The following is a 23,984-nucleotide window of genomic DNA, read 5'->3' as shown; positions in this document are numbered from 1 at the left end:
GTGGGCTTCTCTTGTTGTGGAGCACAGGCTCTAAGCAACTGAGCTTCAGTATTTGAAGCGCATGGGCTCAGTAGTTGCGGTTCCCGGGCTCTAGAGCACAGGCTCGGTAGTTGTAGTGCACAGGTGTAGATGCCCTGGAGCATGTGGAATCTTAGACCAGGGATCCAACCCGTGTCCCCTGCATTGGCAGGTGGATTCCCAACCACTGGATTACCAGGGAAGTCCCACTGAGCCCATATTCTTTATGTCAGTCGATATTTATCATTATGCTTGTGTGGTTGTTTTGGTTACTATAAAGAAAAAGTTTTTAAAATCCTACTCTATTATCCAATCTATTATGGTTACAGTTTTCCTGCCTGATCCCGTTATCCAATTGAGTTTGTGCCCCAATTCTAGGATGTCCAGGAAGGTATACTAACTACTTTGGTTGATGGAATCAGACGTCCTGGACTTGAACGTAGACTCACAACTGAGTTTCAGTTTTTCATCTGTAAAGCGAGGACAACAGCAATATTTACCTACCTCATAGGACTGAGTTAATAAATGTAAAATGCTTAAGACAGTCCCAGCAGTTTTATCAAAAGGAAATACAATGGCCCAGAAGCCCAGGGACTATGACTGTCTTATTTACCACTGAATACCAGTGGCCAGCACAGAGCTTGGAAGGTCAACGCTGCTGCTGCTGCTAAGTCACTTCAGTCGTGTCCGACTCTGTGCGACCCCATAGACGACGGCCCACCAGGCTCCTCTGTCCCTGGGATTCTCCAGGCAAGAATACTGGAGTGGGTTGCCATTTCCTTCTTCGTGAAAGTCAATAAATATTTTTAAATAACTGGGGGCGGGGAGATGGGGGAGGAGGGAGGAGGCCTTCTAACAACGTAGTAGTACATAAGGCAGAAGACTGCCACTCTCTTTGGTAGGCACACAACCACGTTATACGGAGCACTTGAAGTAACCGAGGACACTGAGCTGAATCAGATCAGGGTGAGGAAAGGCTGGTTGGGGGGATGTCATTCTCATATTTTTTGCCATTCTGGGAAAGTGTAGTTTTCTCACAGCCTCACTGGGGAAAGTAAGGACGAGGAGATAGCAATAAGAAATGAACTTGGCTCTTTATGGAAAGGTCTTCCCTAGCAGCTCTGGTAAAGGATCCGCCCGCAATGCAGGAGACCCCGGTTCGACTCCTGGGTTGGGAAGATCCCCTGGAGAAGGGAAAGAATACCGACTCCAGTAATCTGACCTTAAGAATTCCATGGACAGAGGAGCCTGGCAGGCTACGGTCCATGGGGCCGTAGAGTCGGACACGACTGAGCTACTAACACTTTATGGAAAAGGATACGCAACCCTACTAAGTACCGTGAAACTAGTACTGTGACTTTCCCGGATGCGCAAATGAAGCGAGATCACCAGACGGAGACGCAGAAGCAGGAATTATATCATAACGCTTTAGGCTGGTGCTTCTTTTGATTAGTGAGAGTTTGGCGGGAGAGGAGGAGGCCGTACAAAGGAAGCGATGTAAGGTGTCACTCACTTGACGGGGGTGGGATTACACGGTCTGAGATGCAGAAGTATCATCTTGATTGGTTATTTCCTTGAGACATCGTCCTATCTCAGTGGTTCTCAGCCTTACTTTCGCTTGCGCAGTTTGTTTTGCCCTTTGTAATGATGGCCGCCGGGGCTTCTGGGCCTCACGCGATCAGAGTGCGAGTTTTCAGGAGCTTGGCCCGAGAAGACAGGAAAAGGCGTAGATTCGTGAGCACTGATTGGCTGAAGCCCGAAGCGTTCTTGTTGCTGATTGGCTCTGTCCTTCGCGGGAAGGAGTTTGTGGCGCCAGCGGAAAAAAAAATACAGCGCAGCAGGAGCGGCAAGGGTCTTGAGGGGGTTCGGCGAACCCTACATCGGGAACCTTCTGGAACTCTGAGGGAATCGTGTCGATGATGTGGAATAGTATGATGAGCGGGGCGCGTGATGAGAATCGCGGGAAAGATTTAGCAAGGAGCGGGGTGGGCGAGGCCTGTGGCTGCGAGGGTCTGGGGGGAGCTGGGGGCCGGCTGAGGGGACGTGTGGGCCGGGGGTGGTGGGATGGGGCGGGGGACGGTTAGGGAGACGCTGAGAGTGGTTAGAGCGAAGTCTGGGGTGGGGGTCCGGTGGGTTTTTCAGAGGCTTGGAGGGCAGCACAGATGTTTATAGCGTTGTTTAAAACCAGGTGGATTTGAAAGCTATAGCTCCTCCTCTTTCGGGGGAGCCAGCAGCTACACACAGTCCCCTGGGGGCTTTGGATCTCCGACAGCTTCCCAGGCCGAAAAGAAATCGGTAGGTTGAAAGCGTACTTCGTTTTATGTTATCCTTTCCTGAAGCTCTTAACTCATCTGTGAGAGAAAATTTGTGAAACGAAGGAAGGGTGTTAAACCTGAGCTGTAATTGTCAGTTATTATCGAATTTTATAATTGAATGCTGTTAGTATTGAAAAGTGATGTTTTCCCTAATTTTGCATCCACTGTTAACTTGGCTTTATTTTGAAATTTACCAGTAGAACTAATGAGTCAGTCTTGTGGGGAAAAAAAAACTTGTTTGTATAGCCTAGTTTGCATTCTTCATGTACTGAAAGTCAGTTTTCAATGAAATGTAATGAGGTACCCTGAAAAGTGAAAGTGAAAGTTGATCTGTCCTGTCTGACTTCTTGCGACTCCATGCTGTATACAGTCCTTGGAATTCTCCAGGCCAGAATACTGGAGTGGGTAGCCTTTCCCTTCTCCAGGGGATCTTCCCAAGCCAGGGATCGAACCCCCAGGTCTCCACATTGCAGGCTGATTCTTTATCAGCTGAGCCTCTAGGGAAGCCGCAATGAGGTGCTTCCCTGATAGCTCAGTTGGTAAAGAATCTGCCTGCAATGCAGGAGACCCGGGTTGATTCCTGGGTCCGGAAGATCCGCTGGAGAAGGGATAGGCTACCTACTCCAGTGTTCTTGGGCTTCCCTGGCGGGTCAGCTGGTAAAGAATCCGCCTGCCATGTGGGAGATCTGGGTTTGATCCCTGGGTTGGGAAGATCCCCTGGAGAAGGGAAAGGCTACCCACTCCAGTATTCTGGCCTGGAGAATTCTATGGACTGTATAGTTCATGGACTATTCTGTATAATCCATGGGGTTGCAAAGAGTCGGACGAGTGAGGTGCTCTAATGCAGTGGAAAGAGCTTGGTCTTTGAAGTCTAGTGGATATATTACATGTTGAACCGTTGCTCTGCCACTCCTTGTAGAGTATCATTGGACAAATTTCTTAAAATTGGGAGTCCGTTTTGCACCTGCTAAATGGGATTAATAGTACAAAGTTGGTGTGAGACTTAATATTATAATAATATAATTATGCCTATCCCAGAATTGCTTTCAATAAATGGTCCCAGAGAGTATTACTGAAAACAACTTGAGTTTTGGAGCCAGAATACATGGTGTCCAGAATCGACTTTGCCTTTTAACTGTTGGTGTGAGTTTAGTGAAGCAACTTACAGCCTTAGTTTTGGTGGCCTTTGGTTTTTCTCATCAGATAATAGTACTAGTACTACTTGTGTCACAGGGTGGTTCTGAGACTTGATAAAATAATGTATAGGAAAGTGATTTGTAAAAAGCTACCCAAATGCTTGTTATTCACTCTTTCAGAAATAAGTTTGCATTTAATAGCTGCTGTTGATTTCATCTTTTTAAAAATATAGAATTTGGTGTTAAGATTCAGTATTAGTCGGTTCTGTGTTTTTTGTTCAGGTTGATAAGCTTTTTACCTGAGCTGTTGATTCACAGGTGTGTATCAGTAGGAGAGAATTCATTGATAATTCCCATATATTTGGGCATTGCTTTATTTTTTCATATGATTATTTTATATAATCCTGTAAGAGACTTCTTATTTACTCCATTGTACAACATAGGCTCAAGGTGATTAAGGGACACCTGAACTCGCATAGCTAGTAAGACAGTGCACATATGATGCTGCACAAATCCAAAATCTGGTGAGCAACTTCTGTCTATTATATCTTTCTTTTTCCCAGGAAGACCAGAGGGAACTCCAAGTCCTTTAAATTTGTCTTCTTTGAGGCTGTAAAGGAGAAAATGAAAGATAGACCATTGGTTCTCATCTTTTCTTCTTAATATTTTTCTTCATTTCCAGCTGTTAGAATTTTTATCTCAGAATCTCCACCTGACTGGGGCTGTGTATTAAGACACTTCTCAGAGAAGTGATGGATGTAAGCTGGAGTCTCAAACCCAGGTTTTTTGTGTTTAAATCCAGTGTCTTCTCCATACTAAATTAGGTTAACACTCTGTCTAAAACGTTTCCTATTGATTATAAACCTGTTATGTTTGATCAATTCATGTGAAATTTCCAAAATTGATCATGTTTTGCCTTTTAAAATGATGGGGTATTTTTGTTTTTTGGATTTTTTTACAGTACTGTCAGAGTAGCCAGTGATTCATAGTCAACTAAAAAATACTTTTTTTTTTTTTCAAAATTAAACATACTTGTGCTTGCACTTTCTCTGAAACTCTTTGGAACAAACCGGGAACTCTTTGTGATCAGTTCCTGGTACATAATAGGTGCTCGTTCAAACACAAGAGGGCTTCACAGGTGGTTCAGATGGTGAAGAATCTGCCTGCAATGCAGGGGACCAGGGTTGGGAAGATCCCCCGGAGGAAAGAATGACTACCCACTCCAGTATTCTTGCCTGGAGAATTCCATGGACTGAGAAGTCTGGTGGGCTACAGTCCGTGGGGTCACAGAGTTGGACACTACTGACTGACTGACTAACAAAACACAAGAATCCTCTGTGATTTGAGGTGAATTTGAAGGTATTACTGCTGCCCACTTAGAGAATGTTGCTGCTGCTGCTGCTAAATCGCTTCAGTTGTGTCTGACTCGGTGCGACCCCATAGACGGCAGCCTACCAGGCTCCCCCGTCCTTGGGATTTTCCAGGCAAGAACACGAGTGGGTTGCCATTTCCTTCTCCAATGCATGAAAGTGAAAAGTGAAAGTGAAGTTGCTCAGTTGTGTCCGACTCTCAGCGACCCCAGGGACTGCAGCCTTCCAGGCTCCTCCGTCCATGGGATTTTCCAGGCAAGAGTACTGGAGTGGGGTGCCATTGCCTTCTCTGGAAGGTATTACTAATACCTCAATAATTACTCATATATAACGTTTTTACCTGAGGAATAATAATTTTTATTGAATACATATGACGATATATAGAAATTGATATTAGCAGTTTATATAGAGTATATATTTTGTTTACAGCTCCACAGGTTGATATCCTCATTTTACAGAATAGGTGGCATTGTGTCCAGGGCTATGGAGCGGGGGTTTGAACACAGGTTTATAGGACTATCTGGCTCCAAAGCCGTGTTCTTGCTGCTCTTTCCATAGTGGCTCTTAGTTTTCTTCTGCTGAAGATACAGTGAAAATCTCAAGTGTGATAGGTGAAAACAGAACCTCAACAGATTTTAAATGTATAAATATTAATATAGCATATAAGTTCATTTACCAATACCATAAAATTGGAAAACATAGTTGGTTCCTTTACATCCTTATTAAAAGCTATTGCAGATAGAAAGAGTAAGGAACAATAGCTGGCCTAATAATTGCTGATATTTCTTGAGTGTTTATAGTGTGCCAGATAGTCTAGGTACTTCACCATATATTTACTTCCCATTTGATTTTTAGTGATTTTATCATTCCTTGTTTTATAGATGAGGAAACAGAGGTAAACAGATGAGTAGAGAAATGTGATCCAGGGCACACTACTCCTGAGTGGTGGAGCTATAATCTTTACCCTCAAGCTTGGCTGCCACCTGTGTGACATATGTGCTGGTAGTTGGCTGGGCTTACTTTCTACTATCTTGGCAGTACTCACCATTCAAAATTATGCTTCGGTAAAGTGAAATGTTGCTAGTATCATGGACCTTCAGAGATAAGCTTTGACTTTTAAATCAGTTTTACATATAGAACAGTTACTGGGTTTACATCTTATTGATTTCCAACAGGAAGAACCCTCATCTTTAATGCACCATGCTTTTTCTGTCTTGTACATAGTCCTTCCTAAGAGTCTATGAAAGTGCATATTTGCTCTCAGTCTATAATGCATGTTCCTTACCCACTGTTTTTTCACCATCAAAATTTTTGTGCTTCAAGGTCCACCCTAAATGCTCCCTCTTCTTGAAATTTCCAATAAATTTTTCTGAGATTCCACATAGAGTTTCTCATTCTGTAGTGTACAAAAATCAAGATTGTTGCTTACATTTGTACCTCCCCTAAGTTAGGAGTATGTTGAGGGCAAATCCTATTCCATTATACTCATCTTTATGTCCTCTGACCAGAGGTAGGCAAAATAAGAGTTTACACTGTTGTTAGGTTGCTTCTGGATATGAGTTGGGTGTCTGTCCTCTTCTGCCCATTGCCTCTTGTCCCTTTCCTTTAGGATGTCCAGTGTGACCAAGGCTTTATCCCATTTCCCCCATACTCGTGTTTGATTGTCAGAACATCTATCCTAAAGCTATATGTCTAAATTTCTGTTGTCATTTATCATGAGACTTAGAGCAACTCCAGAGTTCTCTCTCTGCTGACCATTTCTCAGACCCCTTCCAGTACCCATCTCATCAGTGATGAAAATCCAGCTCCAGCTTGCCTTCATCCTAAAGGTGGAGTTTCTTCTTAAAAGTCTGTTCCAGAAGCAGGTCCTTATGCTGTCCACAATCTGGCCTACTCATTTTGGTGATCTCTAGTACAGCACAGGCTTATCCATTCTTCAGGAACTTTGGAGTCAGACAAACCTGGGTTTGAAATCTAAAGTATGGCATTTGTTAACTATATAATCTTGGTTTTCACCTGTATGAAGTAGAGATAGGATCATATTGAAGATTCAGTGTTATATGTATAGTGCTTGGCACATAGCAGGTGCTAAATGAACAGTGGTTAATTATTTTCTTGACTGAATTTATGAATACTTTTTTCAGAGAGCTCGAGCTCAGCACATTGTACCCTGTACCATATCTCAGCTGCTTTCTGCTACTCTGGTTGATGAAGTATTCAGAATTGGAAATGTTGAGATTTCACAGGTATGGAAGAGTGCAAGAGTCACTTAACATGAAGAATGAAATAAAACTAACATCATTTAAAAATATATAAATGTTACTTTGGTTTTCAAGAAAACTGAACTTCTTTCCCCTCTGGTCTAGGTCACTATTGTGGGGATTATCAGGAATGCAGAGAAGGCTGCAACCAACATCGTTTACAAGGTAGATGACATGACAGCCGCACCCATGGATGTTCGCCAGTGGGTTGACACAGATGTAAGTAGTCACTTTGGCATCAGGGTGGGGTTACTTTGGGACTTTGGAGATGTCGAACTTGTTTAGTTTTACTTTTTAAAGGTGGGTCTTATAAAAATAAAACATAAGCAAGACGTCAAACACAGAAACCCTAACATGAAAGGCCAGTACATTTATTTTCATAAAAATTTAAAATCTTTGAAACTTCCCCAAATACTATAAACAGAGTTAAAGGGCAAGTAACAGGACATACTAGAATGTACTTTGTGAGTACAAAGATTTTTTATGTTGGCATTGTATCGCCAGCACCTAGAATAATGCCACTTACATAGTGGGCCCTGAGTAAATATTATTCAAATGAGTGGGGAAATTTTTTGTAACTTATTACAAACATTTTGAATTTTTAATTAATGAAAGTTCTTACAAAGGAAAAAACAACTGTACCTTAGGAAAACAAGAAATGCACAAGTAATTCATAATAGGTGAAATACAAATTGCAACAACAATAAGAAAAGCAGGTTTACTAAACATTGAGATACGATTTTTAACTTATTAAATCAACAACAACAAAAAAGAACAGCAACGCTTACTTCTATTGAGAGCAGGAGGCACTTAATTTGGGGAATGGTTTGTCAGTGTTTGTCTGGGAAAGCAAACATCCTACCTTGATGTTATGAGTATAACCTTTCTCAAAAATCAGCCGATAATCAAGATCCCATCACAGAAATATTGATCTAGCAGTCCACTGCTGGAAATTTACATTAAGGAGATAAAGATGTGTGCAAAGATTCAGTTGTAAGATTGTTGATCATCACATTATTTATCATAATGGAAAACTAAAAGGAATCTTGATGTTAGCAATAGGATATTATTCATTAAACCATGGTATATTTTTAAAATACTGCAAATGATGTAGAAATACATGGATTGTCACAAAAAAGTGTTTACCATAAATGTTGAGGAAAAGAGGTTGTTAAAGATAGTATGCGTGATGTGGCCCCATTTTTGCAAAACACCATGTATATGAGTATATGTATAAACATGGAGAAAATAGACCGAAAGAAAATATGTGCTGGTTACCCTTTTATTTTTTAGTTGGGCAGAAGGTCTCTTTGGTTTTTGTTTTTTCTGCACTGTGCAGCCTTTGGGATCTTTGTTCCCTGACCAGAAATCAAGCTGTGCCTCCTACAGTGGAAGCATGAAGTCCTAACCACTGGACCTCCAGGAAATTGCCAGCTGCTTCTTTTTTTAATGTTTTTAAAGTGTGTTCATTTTAGAAAATTTGGATAATACTTTGTATGCTATTTTCACTTCAAAAACCACAGTCATCTGTGAAGAGTTAACTTGATAGTTATGCGTTCTTTATTTTTTGCACCTCAGAAAAATATAGAATTTATTGAACAGTTATAATTGGAATACCAGTTGAAACAGTTATAATTGGAATTCTGAACTAGACTGCTTGATTCCAGGTAGACGAAGAATGTAACCACACAGTCCCTGCCATTAAGTGGGGAGGTAATTACTAGAGATGCCTAATACTACATACTCATGCAGAATGTATGGTGCTTACTTTTATAATAAGTGAGCATTTAAAGATTACCTGAAATCCCACATCTCAAAGATGATTACTATTACAGTACGTTTTGATAAATACCCTTTTAGACATTTCTCTCTGCATATTTGTACATTTAATGAGGGGGATGCCTACAGTTTTACATAAAGGATGATATGATATGCAACTGCTTCATAATCTGCCCTTTTCACTCAGAACTCTCCCATTTCTTGTGACCACCTGTTCCATCATAAGGATACATCATCCCTTGCTTCTAGACCCAATCAGGGAACGTTTGGATTTGTTATTATAGAATATGCCCCAGTGAGCATCTGTGTGTACATCTCTTCATGATTGTGGGATAATCTCTTTAAGAGGAATTAAACTAGGCTTTCTGGAGGAAACATACATTTAAAAATACTTTCTTTTTTGGTTGTTTTTCCACTTACGATTTTACATTTTTTTATTTAAATTAGTGTGTGAGAATGCCCAGTTAGTTCCCCACACCCTAACCGTAGGTTTTATGAGTCTTAAGTTTTTGTATGATGGTTTAAAAAATACAATCTTGTCATTGAGAATGTTATTTTTTATAGGTAATTTGGTTTTAGTGACACTGAATATTTTTAAACTATATTTAAACAAGACTGGGAGCTGACTGTGGCTCAGATCATGAACTCCTTATTGCCGTATTGAGACTTAAATTGAAGAAAGTAGGGAAAACCATTAGGCCATTCAGGTATGATCTAAATCATATCCCTTATGATTATACAGTGGAAGTGACAAATAGATTCAAGGGATTAGATCTGATATAGTGCCTGAAAATCTCTGGATGGAGGTTCATGACATTGTACAGGAGGCGATGATCATAACCATCCCCAAGAAGAAGAAATGGAAAAGGCAAAATGGTTTTCTGGGGAGGCTGTTTGTAAGAATAGCTGAGAAAAGAAGAGATTCAAAAGGCAAAGGAGAAAAAGAAAGATACCCATCTGAATGCAGAGTTCCAAAGGATAGCAAGGAGAGATTAGAAAGCCTTTCTAAGTGAACAATGCAAAGAAATAAAGGAAAACAACAGAATGGGAAAGACTAGAGATCTCTTCAAGAAAATTAGAGATACCAAGATGGGCAATTAGAGATGCAAAGATGGGAACAATAAAGGAAAGAAACTGTATGGACCTAATAGAAGCAGAAGATATTAATCAGAGATGGCAAGAATACACAGGAGAACTACACAAAAAAGATCTTAATGACCCAGATAACCACAATGATACGATCACTCACCTAGAGCCAGACATCCTGGAATGCGAAGTAAAGTGGTCCTTAAGAAGCATCACTACTAACAAAGCTAGTGGAGGTGATGGAATTCCAGCTGAGCTGTTTCAAATCCTAAAAGATAATGCTGTGAAAGTGCTGCACTCAGTGTGCCAGCAAATTTGGAAAACTCAGCCACAGAACTGGAAAAGGTCAATTTTCATTCCAGTCCCAAAGAAGGGCAATGCCAAATAATGTTCAAACTACTGCACAGTTGCATTCATCTCACAAGCTAGCAAAGTAATGCTCAGAATTCTCCAAGCTAGGCTTCAAGAGTACATGAACCGAAAACTCCCAGATGTTCAAGCTGGTTTTAGAAAAGGCAGAGGAACCAGAGATCAAATTGCCAACATCCATTGGATCATAGAAAAAACAAGAGAATTACAGAAAAACATCTACTTATGTTTCATTGTGGGTCGGGAAGATCCCCTGGAGAAGGAAATGGCAATGCACTCCAGTACTATTGCCTGGAAAATCCCATGGACAGAGGAGCCTGGTAGGCTAAATGTAGAGTCCATGGGGTCGCAAAGAGTCGGACACGACTGAGCGACTTCATTTCACTTCACTTATGTGTCATTGACTATGCTAAAGTCTTTGACTGTATGGATCACAGCAAACTGTGGAAAATTCTTAGAGAGGTGGGAATATCAGACCACCTTACCTGCCTCCTGCACAACCTGTATGCAGGTCAAGAAGCAACAGTTAGAACCAGACATGGAGCAGCGGACTGGTTCCAGATTGGGAAAGGAGTATGTCGAGGCTGTATACTGTCACCCTGTATATGTATATGCTGAGTACATCATGAGAAATGCTGGGTGGGATGAAGCACAAGGTGGAATCAAGATTGCTGGGAGAAATATCAATAACCTTATATATGCAGATGACACCACATCTATGGCAGAAAGCAAAGAAGAATTAAAGAGTCTCTTGATGAAGGTGAAAGAGGAAAGTGAAAATGCTGGCTTAAAACTCAACATTCAGAAAACTTAAGACCATGGCATCTGGTCTCATCACTTCATGGCAAATAGATGGGGACACAGTGGACACACGAGAGACTTTATTTTCTTGGGCTGCAAAATCACTGCAGATCGTGACTGCAGCCTTGAAATTAAAAGATGCTATGACAAATCTAGACAGCGAATTAAAAAACAGAGACATTACTTTTGCTGGCAAAGGTCCATCCAGTCAAAGCTATGTTTTCTTCCAGTAGTCACGTATGGATGTGAGAGTTGGACCATAAAGAAAGCTGAGTGCCAAAGAATTGATGCTTTTGAACTGTGTTGGGTAAGACTCTTGAGAGTCCCTTGGATGGCAAAGAGATCAAACCAGTCAATCCTAAAGGATATCAATCCTGAATAATCACTGGAAAGACTGATGCTAAAACTGAAACTCCAATATTTTGGCTGCCTGATTGGAAGAGCCGACTCATTAGAAAAGACCCTGATCCTGGGAAAGATTGAGGCAGGAGGAGAAGGAGACGACAGAGGACAAGATGATTGGATGGCGTCGCCAACTCAATGGACATTAGTTTGAGCAAACTGTGAGAGATAGTGAAGGATAGGGAGTCCTGGTATGCTGCAGTCCTTGGTGTCACCAACAGTCGGACACGTCTGAACAATAACAACAAAATGTTAATTTATGGGAAGATTTTTTAGTTGTCTAAGTGCTTTGATTCCCTAGGAGTGTTTACTTTTGTTTGTAAGAACCTGAAAAGTAGTAATCTCTTTATCATATTATTTCTCTAGTTTGTCTACTGACTTTGAAAAGCTTTTCCTTGTTTCAAATTACTGTTTTTTAATTGTTTGTGTTTCCTTCTATAATTTCTGTGGTTTTTCTTTTCATATTTCTATATATGACTAAGCCTTTGTATAAATTTTGATGAAAGAAGTATAGATCCAGCTTTGCTTTTTCCAAGTGGTTTTAAAATGTTCTTTGTGGGAATACAGAGTTTTATCTGTGGTATAGATTCAGCTGTGTAAAGTAATAGAATGAAATGCAAATAGTTGATAACCTCCAGGTGATGGGAATTGGAATGCTTTTTATTTTTAAACATCCAGATTTTCTATTCTAGCTTTTTATACTCATGTATTCTCTAAGTTGGAGAAGGCAATGGCACCCCGCTCCAGTACTGTTGCCTGGAAAATCCCATGGATGGAGGAGCCTGGTGGGCTGCAGTCCATGGGGTCGCTAAGAGTCAGACACGACTAGGCGACTTCACTTTCACTTTTCACTTTTATGCATTGGAGAAGGAAATGGCAACCCACTCCAGTGTTCTTGCCTGGAGAATCCCAGGGACGGGGGAGCCTGGTGGGCTGCCGTCTCTGGGGTTGCACAGAGTCAGACACGACTGAAGTGACTTAGCAGCAGCAGCAGCAGCAGTCTCTAAGTGGGCTTCCCAGATGGCACTAGTAGTAAAGAACTCCCCTACCAGGAGACATGAGAGATGTGGGCTTGATCCCTGGGTGGGGAAGATCCCCTCAGGAGAGCATGGCAGCCCACTGCAATATTCTTGCCTGGAGGATCCCATGGACAGACAAGCCTGGTGGGCCATAGACCATAGGATCACAAGGAGTTGGACACAGTTGAAGCAATTTAGGACACACACACATATCCTATAAACAGAAAAGAATTTTGAGTCAGTTTATATGTTTTTCTTATAAATAATAGGTACATAGTCTAGAAAACCCACAAAGAAATATTAAAATCATTTATAATTATCCCAGTTAACTTTTGTTAATATTTTGACATGTATGTTTCCCCTCATGGGAAATAAGCTTTTTCCATGAGTCACAACTGATATTCACAGACAATAAATAGAATTCTCCATTTATCCTTTGTAGCAGTGTAAAGTATCCCATTGTATGAATGTATACTTTTTGTTGGATATTTAGGTTGCTTTGGCACCCCACTCTAGTACTCTTGCCTAGAAAATCCCATGGACAGAGGAGCCTGGAAGGCTGCAGTCCATGGGGTCGCAAAGAGTCGGACACGACTGAGCGACTTCACTTCACTTTAAATGTTTTAGTAGTATTCAGAACTGCTGAGATGACTGCTCTTAAAGCTAAATCTTGATTACATGTTCTCAGTAATTTTCTTAACTTTCTGAAAGCAGAGTTGCTGTACTGAGAAGTGCGTCCACCAGAAAGCTATGTGCCTAAGAGCACTGCATCAGAGTGCCAGAATTGTTAGCTGGGTGTGTTGCTTCTTTTCCTGTGATATGCACGATGTAGAACTTGGAACTAGAACTTACTTTTAGAGATATTACCCTAATTTCTGATTTTATTTTTAAAAATATTAAATTCTAAAAGGCAGGGAGAGCTAGTCAGTGCTACGTTAGGATCCTTTAGCTCTTACTTTGTAACTTTCTCTACATAAATTAGAAATTTTAAAGAGGCTTTCACCAACATCACTAAGACCTAAGTGTGTGTTTGTATTTTTTCTGTTAGGATGCCAGTGGTGAAAACACTGTGGTCCCTCCAGAAACATATGTGAAAGTAGCTGGTCATCTGAGATCTTTCCAGGTAAAGTCGGAAAAAAACAACAACAGTTAAAATGTATTTGCATGAAGCAGTTTCTGGAGTCATGCCTACATTTGGGATACTTAAGACTTAACTAAGTCTCTATGTTTAATGGGAATTATATTGAAGTTATTTCATTTTCTTCTTTAGAAGGAAATAGAAAGAACAAGATCTCAGCCTACAGTTGCCAGCTATGGCATTCATTAGATGTGGAAGGGCAAACACTGGATTTAGAGACTAGACTGTTTAACCTTGGGAAAATCATTGAACATCTCTGAGCTAGTTTTGTTTTTTTGACTATATTTCATTGACTATATTTGAATTAACTTTGAGTTGAAATTTTTCAATATATAGCACATTTTCCTCGTTTAATAAAATACTGTAACCAAGAAAAGAGCTGTAATGTTTTGGCCTGAAATTGACTTGAATGTACTTATCCTTTGTTCACATATTTCTATTTATTTTAATAGAACAAGAAAAGCCTGGTAGCCTTTAAGATCATGCCCCTGGAGGATATGAATGAGTTCACCACACATATTCTGGAAGTAGTCAATGCACACATGATGCTGAGCAAGTCGAACAGCCAGGTGAGCAGTTTGACTCTCTTCGTTTTTTTCTCTTCCCTGGAGGAACTGCTTCTGTGCTCAAGCTTTGATTTCCTTAACATTTTGCAGATCGAGCCAGAAGACAGGCATCATTCAATCCTCAAAAAATTTTCTCCATGAGCTTTGTCATGTTACTTTATTCCAGATGAAACACTCATATTCCTCTCATAATACCTCTCCACTGTCTTGAATGGCTGAGGCCCAGACAGACTTCAAGTGTAGACTCATCATTATAGGCTGAGCTTTTACTTCAGGATTTTCAGTCCATATTCAGAGAAAAACCCCAACTAAGACAGCATTTTGCTGCTTCCCTTTCAAGCTACTGGCTAAATGAGAAAATTTATTCACCATTATTTTGTCCTGAAATTATACTTCTTGTTTCATGTTGAAGTTTCTCAACATCTTTTTCTGTAGTATGAATTTAGTTTGACAAGTCCATCTAGGACCACACAAAAGATTTGTTGATCTGAGTATTAGAATGCCCTTAGATGATTCTGGTAGCAAGGTGGAGGCCTGGTTACAGTAGGAGGGACTGGAAAACTGATTTGCTTTTGCATCCTGTTCTTTGCCAAGCACTTTGCTAAGCACTGAGGATACAAAGAGAAATTCATTCAATTTATTGAGCGTAGCATATGCAAATCATTATTCAAGGTCCTAGGAATACAGCAGTGAACAAGATGGATAAAGTGTCTGCACTCAAACTTACATTCTTGAGAGAGATGGATCATAAACAAGAAAATAAATATTGTTATAGATACTCTAGTGGAGGTGATGGAATTCCAGTTGAGCTGTTTCAAATTCTGAAAGATGATGCTGTGAAAGTGCTGCACTCAATATGCCAGCAAATCTGGAAAACTCAGCAGTGGCCACAGGACTGGAAAAGGTCAGTTTTCATTCCAAGCCCAAAGAACGGCAATGCCAAAGAATGCTCAAACTACTGAACAATTGCACTTATCTCACATGCTAGTAAAGTAATGCTCAAAATTCTCCAAGCCAAGCTTCAGCAATACATGAACCGTGAACTTCCAGATGTTCAAGCTGGTTTTAGAAAAGGCAGAGGAACCAGAGATCAAATTGCCAACATCCTCTGCGTCATCGAAAAAGCAAGAGAGTTCCAGAAAAACATCTATTTCTGCTTTATTGGCTATGCCAAAGCCTTTGACTATGTGGATCACAGTAAACTGGAAAATTCTGAAAGAGATGGGAATACCAGACCACCTGACTTGCCTCTTGAGAAACCTGTATTCAGGTCAGGAAGCAACAGTTAGAACTGGACATGGAACAACAGACTGGTTCCAAATAGGAAAAGGAGTATATCAAGACTGTATATTGTCACCCTGCTTATTTGACTTATATGCAGAGTACATCATGAGAAATGCTGGGCTGGAGGAAGTACAAGCTGGAATCAAGATTGCCGGGAGAAATATCAATAACCTCAGATATCCAGATGACACCCCCCATGGCAGAAAGTGAAGAAGAACTAAAGAGCCTCTTGATGAAAGTGAAACAGGAGAGTGAAAAGGTTGGCTTCAAGCTCAACATTCAGTAAACGAAGATCATGGCATCCAGTCCCATCACGTCATGGCAGACAGATGGGGAAACGGTGGCTGACTTTATTTTTCTGGGCTCCAAAATCACTGCAGATGGCAACTGCAGCCATGACATTAAAAGACGCTTGCTCCTTGGAAAGTTACGACCAACCTAGACAGTATATTAAAAAGCAGGGACATTACTTTGCCAACAAAGGTCCATCTAGTCAAGGCTATGGTTTTTCCAGTAATCATGTATGGATGTGAGAGTTTGAGTATGAAAAAAGCTGAGCACCGAAGAATTGATGCTTTTGAACTGTGGTGTTGGAGAAGACTCTTGAGCGTCCCTTGGACTGCAAGGAGATCCAACCAGTCCATCCTAAAGGAGATCAGCCCTCGGTGTTCATTAGAAGGAGTGATGTTTAAGCTGAAACTCTAATACTTTGGCCACCTGATGTGAAGAGTTGACTCATTGGAAAAGACCCTGATGCTGGGAAGGATTGAGGGCAGGAGGAGAAGGGGACGACAGAGGGTGAGATGATTGGATGGCATCACTGACACAATGGATATGGGTTTGGGTGGACTCCAGATGTTGGTGATGGACAGGGAGGCCTGGCATGCTGCAGTTCATGGGGTCACAAGGAGTCTGACACGACTGAGCGACTGAACTGATAGATACTCTGCAGTAAAGCAGAATAGGACAGGACAGTGATGGAGAAAAATGTATGGTATAATTTTAGATGAGAAAAGAACATTCGAAGCTGAGGAAATAAAAAATGAGAAACCACAAGATTGGAACAAGCTTGGCATATCTGAGAACATTAAAAAGCCACACTGTCTGGAGTGAAGCAAATGACAGGAAGATGGTAGAGGGGTATAGACAAGGAAGTGGGACCCAGAGGAGGTAGGGCTTCATAGGCTGTGGTAAGAATTACTTTCTTCTCACTGATAGTAAACTTTTAGAAGATTTTGACTAGGGAGTGTTGGGCTGTGATTTACCGTTGCAAAAGCTAATTTGAGCTCTTGTATGGAGAGAGATCGAGGCTCCAGCAATAGCAACAGCAGTAATTTGGGGGAATGGTAGTAGGAACTGGGAGAAGAGGTTGGATTCTAACCTATTTTGAAGGTAGAGCTGCAGAACCTATTGATAGTTTAGAAACAGGATATAAAGAAAAGGGAGGGTTCAGATATAACTCCTAGGTTTGGGGCTTGAGTAACTAGATGAAGCTAGCAGGTTTTGAGGCTAAAATCCCGAATTCTGTTTTGGACTTAACAAATGTGACGTGCCAGTTAGATACCCAAATGGAGACCGGAGTGGAAGGTCGACTGTCTAAGGCTGGGACTCGAGGGAGGGATTAGGGCTAGAGAAAGCACTTTGGGAGTCATTGTGTGGATGGTATTTAAAGCTTCGGAAGAGATGAGATAACTAGTGAGCTCTGGAACACTAACCTTTAGGAGTGTGGAGGCACAGGAACCAGAGAAAGTCAAAAAAGTTGTCAGCTGGACAGGAAGAAAATTGGGGAACGTGATTCCATAGGATATTCTGAAAAGAGTATTTCAAGGACGGGATGGAGTTCAACTGGAGAATGCTGCCCAGAAGTCAAGTAAGATGATGAGAGGGGGCTGTTGAATTTGGAAACATGGATCTCCAAAAGAGCGGCTTTAGTAACAGGTAGGGGGAACATGGGTTAGAAAGAATGGGATTGGATAGAAAGTTTAGGGTGTTTATTTTATGACTGTGCTTCATAACATATACATATGTATCAAATGTTCTATGATAAAAATGGTTTAAAGTGAGAATAGGTGGAAGCTGTGAGCATAGACAGTTATATTGAGGAGTAAATAAAATAATCCTTTCTCTCACTGAGTTGCCTCAAGCATTGCCGGGGTGGGGTTCAGATCACTTAAGTAGTGGAAGCAGCAATGAGTGGCAAGTGCAGTACACCGTGGAACCACAGAGAGGAGTTGGGCATCCTGACCCAGACATCAGGAGGGGCCTGCTGGAGGAGATGATGCCTAAACCAGGTCGTAAAATTTACATGGGAGGTAGGGGGATACATGAAGCAGGTCGTATCAGCAGAGATATCCAGAGAAAAAATAGTGTTCAGGTCAGTATTATCATAACTTGAGATTTCTGTTTTACCAGAAAGCAGTGTGAAGGCATCTAGCTTGAAAACAAGAGGATCATGACTGATTTTTGTTGTTTATTTTTTTTATGACCTCAAAGCATTGGCATTTAATGGATAAATGTTGAAGGAATGAGTCTCCTGCCTGGATGGGAGTTCCCCTGATGAGCTTCCACAATGCTCTTTTACTTGTAATGAGTACTCAACATATTTGAGCTTTTGTCGTCTTTATTCAGTTCAATAAACATTGACTGAGCACCTGCTGCCCACCAGGCACTGCAGAGCTGAAGGGAAGTGACAAACCGTGATGGCTGCTGTGGGCGGGAATGGAGTGAGCGCTGTGAGACCAGAAAGAGCACAACTAACCTGGCCTGGGAGGGTGTCAGGGATGGCTTCTTGAAGGCAGTGGCAGTTAAGTTGGGCTTTGAAGGATAAGAAGAGTGTTTCCCAGGCAGATGATGAGAGGAGCATTCCAGACCTGGAATAAAGTGTCAGAGGCTTGTGTGAATGGCCAGAAGTCTCTGTGTTAAAACCTAGTGGTCAAGAATTAAAAAAAAAAAAAGACTCTGATGTCTAATTGTGGTAGGTCTTGACTGTCCAGGAATTTTCATATTATTTTCACAGGCAGGGGGAGCCACCTGAAAACGTTTAAGTGGAGGAGAGACATGATCAGAAATTATTACTTGGAGCAATAAGGAAGGTTGGTTGACATAGGAGACTTCCAGCTGAGACACTAGTCAGGAGACTAGGGGTGATGAGGATGGACTGGAACTGTTGAAGATCATATTAATAGGGTGTGGTGCAGACTATGGGAGATGAGTGACTGGAGACACAGATGGCTGACTTCTGCAGGACTGGGCTTGGGCTTGCTAACTGAGATGGAATACATAGCCAGTAGGCCAGTTTGGGGAGGAAAGTAGTGAACTTTATTTTGAAGTGCATGGGACATCTAAGTGGTGGTCTTCAGCTGATGGTTGGGGACAAGGATTTGTGGTCTCAAAGGAAGTCTGGGATGAAATCCTGGGGGAACTATCAGCCTTCTGGAAGACAGGTAGACGAGGAGACTGAGGAGATACTGAGAAGGCAGAGTTCATTAAGTGGACAGCTAGAAGAATATGGTGCTAAGAAGCCCAGGGATAGGTCCATTTCAAGAGGAGTGTTGTCAACAGTGTCTGCTTCTGAGAGGTCAAGTGTTATGAGGGACTGAAAGGGATTACTGGCTGTGTTGGTTGAAAAGCATTGGTGACTTTGGTGGGAACAGTTTCAGGGGTATATTTGAGGGGAATGCAAATAGGGGAGAAGTGAAAATAGTGACTATTATTGTTTTTTAAAAGTTTGGTTAAAAAAAAAAAGTGGGTGATGAGAATTGCGTCTTCTTTTCCCTCCTCATAATGCTTAATGCCTAGCTGATGCTTGGTAAGTGCTTGCATGATTTAGCACCAAAGATAGATACCACTATAGCAGAACTCATTAATTTTCTTTGTGCTCTTTTTCCTCTGGTTCCTCTCCCATCGCAAAGAAAAGGGGAAGCCAGGAAGTACCTTTTTCTCTGTTTGATATGATATATATATTTCAGAGAATGACTTTATCTTATGAAATACTCATTAGATAATAGCTGTCCTTTCCAGTCTAAGTAATTGTTATTTGGAAAATTCTGCTTAGAACATTCCCTGGCGATGCAGTGGTTAGTATTCAGTACTTTCACTACCGTAGCCTGGATTCAATCTCTGGTTGGAAAACTAAGATCCAATAAGCCATACGTTGTGGTCAGAAAAACAAAAAAAAATTTGCTTAAATTGTTTTTTGTAAACTACTTATTAAGATATTTAAAAGAGCAAGAACTGTGTTTAAATTGGTAAACTTATTACTGTTGTGAACTTCTTAATTCAGCCTTCAGTAGGGAGAGCACCTATCAGCAATCCAGGAATGGGTGAAGCTGGGAACTTCGGTGGGAATAACTTCATACCAGCAAATGGCCTCACTGTGGCCCAGAACCAGGTAAACACTGGAGTGGCTCCAGATTTTGTAAGACACAGAGCTGTAAATTGTTACTTTCTTAATGGTGCTAAGTATCTGACTCATTTCTTTCTTCTAAAGAGATTCTTGCTTGATAGGGGAGCTGATTCATAGTAGTTACTGAAATCTTTCTGATTTGAATATTCAGGTGCTGAATTTGATCAAGGCTTGCCCAAGACCTGAAGGATTAAACTTTCAGGATCTCAAGAACCAACTCCAACACATGTCCGTAGCCTCAATCAAGTGAGTATTTGGTTTCTGTGAGCTAGGGTTCTAGAATTGTACCCATTTCACCTCACCAAGGTTTCCTTTAATGAGAAGTGAGTTAAAAAAAGAACAACTGTTGACTGTTAAAAGGAAAGTTGTTCAGTCATGGAAAAATAGAAAAAGGATTCATAAAGATGGTGCTGCTTGTCACTTCCCTCATTCATTTTTTCATTCAACAAATAGTAAGTCCAGTTAAGTGTGAAGTATGTAATTTTGAGCAAAAATTGACATGATACCTCTTGTGGAATTTAGTCTAGAGGAATGAGATCCTTACTCCTGGTCCTCAAGTATACACTCTCATTGGTGTTACTGTCCCAAATGTGGAGAGTGTGCCTCACACTATCTGGACCTAAAGCCGTTAGACAGTCCTTCTAGCATCATTGTCCTGATAACCTGTTAGATGAGCAGCTTCCTGATTCTGATGAACTCGTATTGTGTTCAAACAAACAGAGTATTGTGTTTGTGATAGCTATTACTATAAATCAGTTGAAATTCTAGATCTCAGTAGAGAAGAATGCTCATGTCTCATTCTATTTCCTGTCCTATAAGATGAGGATAATAATTCCTGTCTTAAAAGTTACTGTTATGATGAGGTGCAGAATGGTGGTCACAATAGTAGGTGCTTTCTAAGTTGTTACTATTATTAAATATGATACTGACACTGACCCAGTTCAGTGCAGTTCAGTCGCTCAGTCGTGTCTGACTCTTTGCGACCCCATGAATCACAGCATGCCAGCCGTCCCTGTCCATCAACTCCCCAAGTTTACTCAAACTCATGTCCATTGAATCAGTGTTGCCATCCAGCCATCTCATCCTCTGTCGTCCCCTTCTCCTTCTGCCCTCAATCTTCCCAGCATTAGGGTCTTTTCTAGTGAGTCAACTCTTCATATCAGGTGGCCAAAGCATTGGAGTTTCAGCTTCAGCATCAGTTCTTCCAATGAACACCCAGGGCTGATCTCCTTTAGGATGGACTGGTTGGATCTCCTTGCAGTCCAAGGGATTCTCAAGAGTCTTCTCCAACACCACAGTTCAAAAGCATCAATTCTTCAGCACTCAGCTTTCTTCACAGTCCAACTCTCACATCCATACATGATCACTGGAAAAACCATAGCCTTGACTAGATGGACCTTTGTTGGCAAAGTAATGTCTCTGCTTTTTAATATGCTATCTAGGTTGGTCATAACTTTCCTTCCAAGGAGTAAGCGTTTTTTAATTTCATGGCTGCAGTCACCATCTGCAGTGATTTTGGAGCCCCCAAAAATAAAGTCTGACACTGTTTCCACTGTTTACCCATCTGTTTCCCATGAAGTGATGGGACCAGATGCCATGATCTTGTTAGTTTTCTGAATGTTGAGCTTTAAGCCAACTTTCACTCTCCTCTTTCACTTTCATCAAGAGGTTTTTTAGTTCCTCTTCACTCTGCCATAAGGGTAGTGTCATCTGCATATTTGAGGTTATTGATATTTCTTCCTGAAGGCCTTAAAACCATTTCTGGAAGACCTTTTCTTTCCTTCCTGCAACTTTATTTCCCAGAGGGAAATTGGAGGGCCCATGGATGGATGAGAAGCTTTTTTTTTTAATAGCTATTTCTACTAGGAAACATTATGTGCAAGCTAAACGACAGCTTTAGATCCTAGTTTCAGATGCTTGTTTAGACTGGTATTTAAGTGAGGTCCTACTTTCTTTGCTTTATACAGTCTTGGAGAGGGATCCAAGAACCATTGTCTCCATGGATACCTCAATTTTGCAATTTAACTGATGTTTCTCCCTGCAAGAGCCTTCTATGAGCAAAATGGCTGTGAATTGGTGACTCAGTGATAAAGAATCCGCCTGCCAAAGCAGGAGACACACGTTTGATCCCTGAGTCAGGAACATCCCCTGGAGAAGGGCATGGCAACCCACTCCGGTATTCTTGCCTGGGAAATCCCATGAACAGAGGAGCCTGGTGGGCTACAGTCCATAGGGTCACAAAAGAGACAGGACCTAGTGACTAAAACAACAAGAAGATAGAAAGTTGGGAAATGAGGGAAGTTTACATTTTCAGCCGTATCTAAAAGGCAGCTTCCTATCTTCTGCATTTGGGTGTTTTTTTTCTTTCTAGGCTAGCTGTGGATTTTCTAAGCAACGAGGGACACATCTATTCCACTGTGGATGATGATCATTTTAAATCCACAGACGCAGAATAACTGGATCTAATTGGGTACCCGAGATATTTTCCAGTTGGACCTTTTTTTGCAGCCTCTTGTCTCCAGCTGTGCATATAATTGGCAAGTTGACTTCTAGGAAGTAGATTTCATCTATAAAAGATCTCAACTGACATCCTTTTGAAACTTACTACTACTCTTCTGTGTTTTTGATGGACTTCCCTGGTGGCTCAGACGGTAAAGCATCTGCCTACAATGCGGGAGACCCAGGTTCGATCCCTGGGTCAGGAAGATCCCCTGGAGAAGGAAACGGTAACCCACTCCAGTATTCATGCCTGGAAAATACCATGGGCCGAGGAGCCTGGTGGGCTACAATCCATGGGGTCGCAAAGAGTCGGACACGACTGAGCGACTTCTGTGTTTTTGAAGCTCAAAGGGATATGGGCCACTGAAAAAGATATAAAAAGAGCAGAATTTCTTAAAGAAGTAACAGATTAAAAAAAAAAAAAGTAACAGATTAGTTAGTTACAACATCAAGATAAATGGAATTGAAAGAGAGATGCTACCAAGAGAGTTGAGCAGTACTGCTTAAATAATGCTCAAGAGTTTCTATTCTTAAATTGTTTCCTCTTGAGAGAAGAGGAGCAGCACTGGGCCCACTCACCTCTGCCTTTTTTTGTTCCCCACTTTGGTTATGTGTTGTTACTTTCAGAATCACACTTTTTTTTACCTTGTCATAATAGCTGCCAAAAGTGTGTTTTTATAAACATGGGGTTCTAGAGTGCTGGCTTCCTGGGGCAGAGCAAAGAAAGAAATGCATGTTGTACAAATTAAGTACGTTCATATGTTTAATAAAATAGTTCTATTATTAAAGTAACTTGTAAAAATGTTATTTCTTTATGCTGCAATAATTTAATACTTTATCATCTCAACTCAATTCTTAGATAAGTTAATGAGGTGTAACATGCAAACAGAAGTTCTGGAGCTGCTTTAAGTGTGTTTCTAAATGAGACCTACCAGCAGCTGTGTGGAGAAGGCCCCACCCCGCCGTGGTTTCTGACAGCGAACAACAATGTGGGTTGCTCTCTGTCCTCGCAGGATGCTTCCCACCTGGGGAGCTGTGCAGATGCTTACAAGCCAGTCAGCCAGTGTGCTTATTTGCAAGCGTGTCCATTCTTGTTTCCTAAAAGAACAGTGGCTAAAAACAGGTTTTAAAAAATGTATTCATTTGAATATGGAACCACGATAGAATACTTTCATGGGTGGTAGACTTCTCTTTCTAGTTACCATGCTGACGCCCTCAAATGGGCAAGGCGACAAGAGCAGCGGTTCGGGTTTTTTTTCTTCTTTTGATTTTGAATTTGACTTAGCAATCAAAAACTGCTTGCCCATTAACCCAGCGAGTGTTTATTGAATACCTACTGTGTCGGCCCATTTGCCACCTTCAGGAGTATAAAGCAAGAGACTGGTGTCCCAGGTGTTGCCGACTCCACATTCCCAGTAACAGAGTAGCTGCCCAGTGATAGAGTTCCCTGCCATCTTGGCATTGACATGATCTTACAGGAGTCCTGCGGTTCCCGGGCACTACAGAGGCCCTTGGGACTGAGCAGAGGCAGGCCGC

At 41.3% G+C, this 23,984-nt stretch overlaps 1 protein-coding gene across 1 annotated transcript; it reads left to right on the top strand.

The window, feature by feature from the left end:
- Nucleotides 1–1,573: 1,573 nt before the first annotated feature.
- On the top strand, nucleotides 1,574–23,250 carry RPA2 (replication protein A2). Its single transcript, XM_040229831.1, has 9 exons — nucleotides 1,574–1,947; nucleotides 2,207–2,313; nucleotides 6,984–7,085; nucleotides 7,206–7,319; nucleotides 13,605–13,679; nucleotides 14,147–14,263; nucleotides 19,827–19,934; nucleotides 20,101–20,195; nucleotides 22,321–23,250. Exons 1-9 carry the CDS (start codon nucleotides 1,935–1,937, stop codon nucleotides 22,403–22,405), a joined length of 816 nt encoding a protein of 271 aa, XP_040085765.1. The 5' UTR covers nucleotides 1,574–1,934; the 3' UTR covers nucleotides 22,406–23,250.
- The last annotated feature ends 734 nt before the right edge of the window (nucleotides 23,251–23,984 follow it).

The sequence above is a fragment of the Oryx dammah genome, unplaced genomic scaffold, assembly GCF_014754425.2.
Source record: "Oryx dammah isolate SB20612 unplaced genomic scaffold, SCBI_Odam_1.1 HiC_scaffold_27, whole genome shotgun sequence".
Taxonomy (NCBI): domain Eukaryota; kingdom Metazoa; phylum Chordata; class Mammalia; order Artiodactyla; family Bovidae; genus Oryx; species Oryx dammah.
Note: the sequence above shows the minus strand (reverse complement) of the source record. Positions and strands in the feature narration are given on the sequence as shown.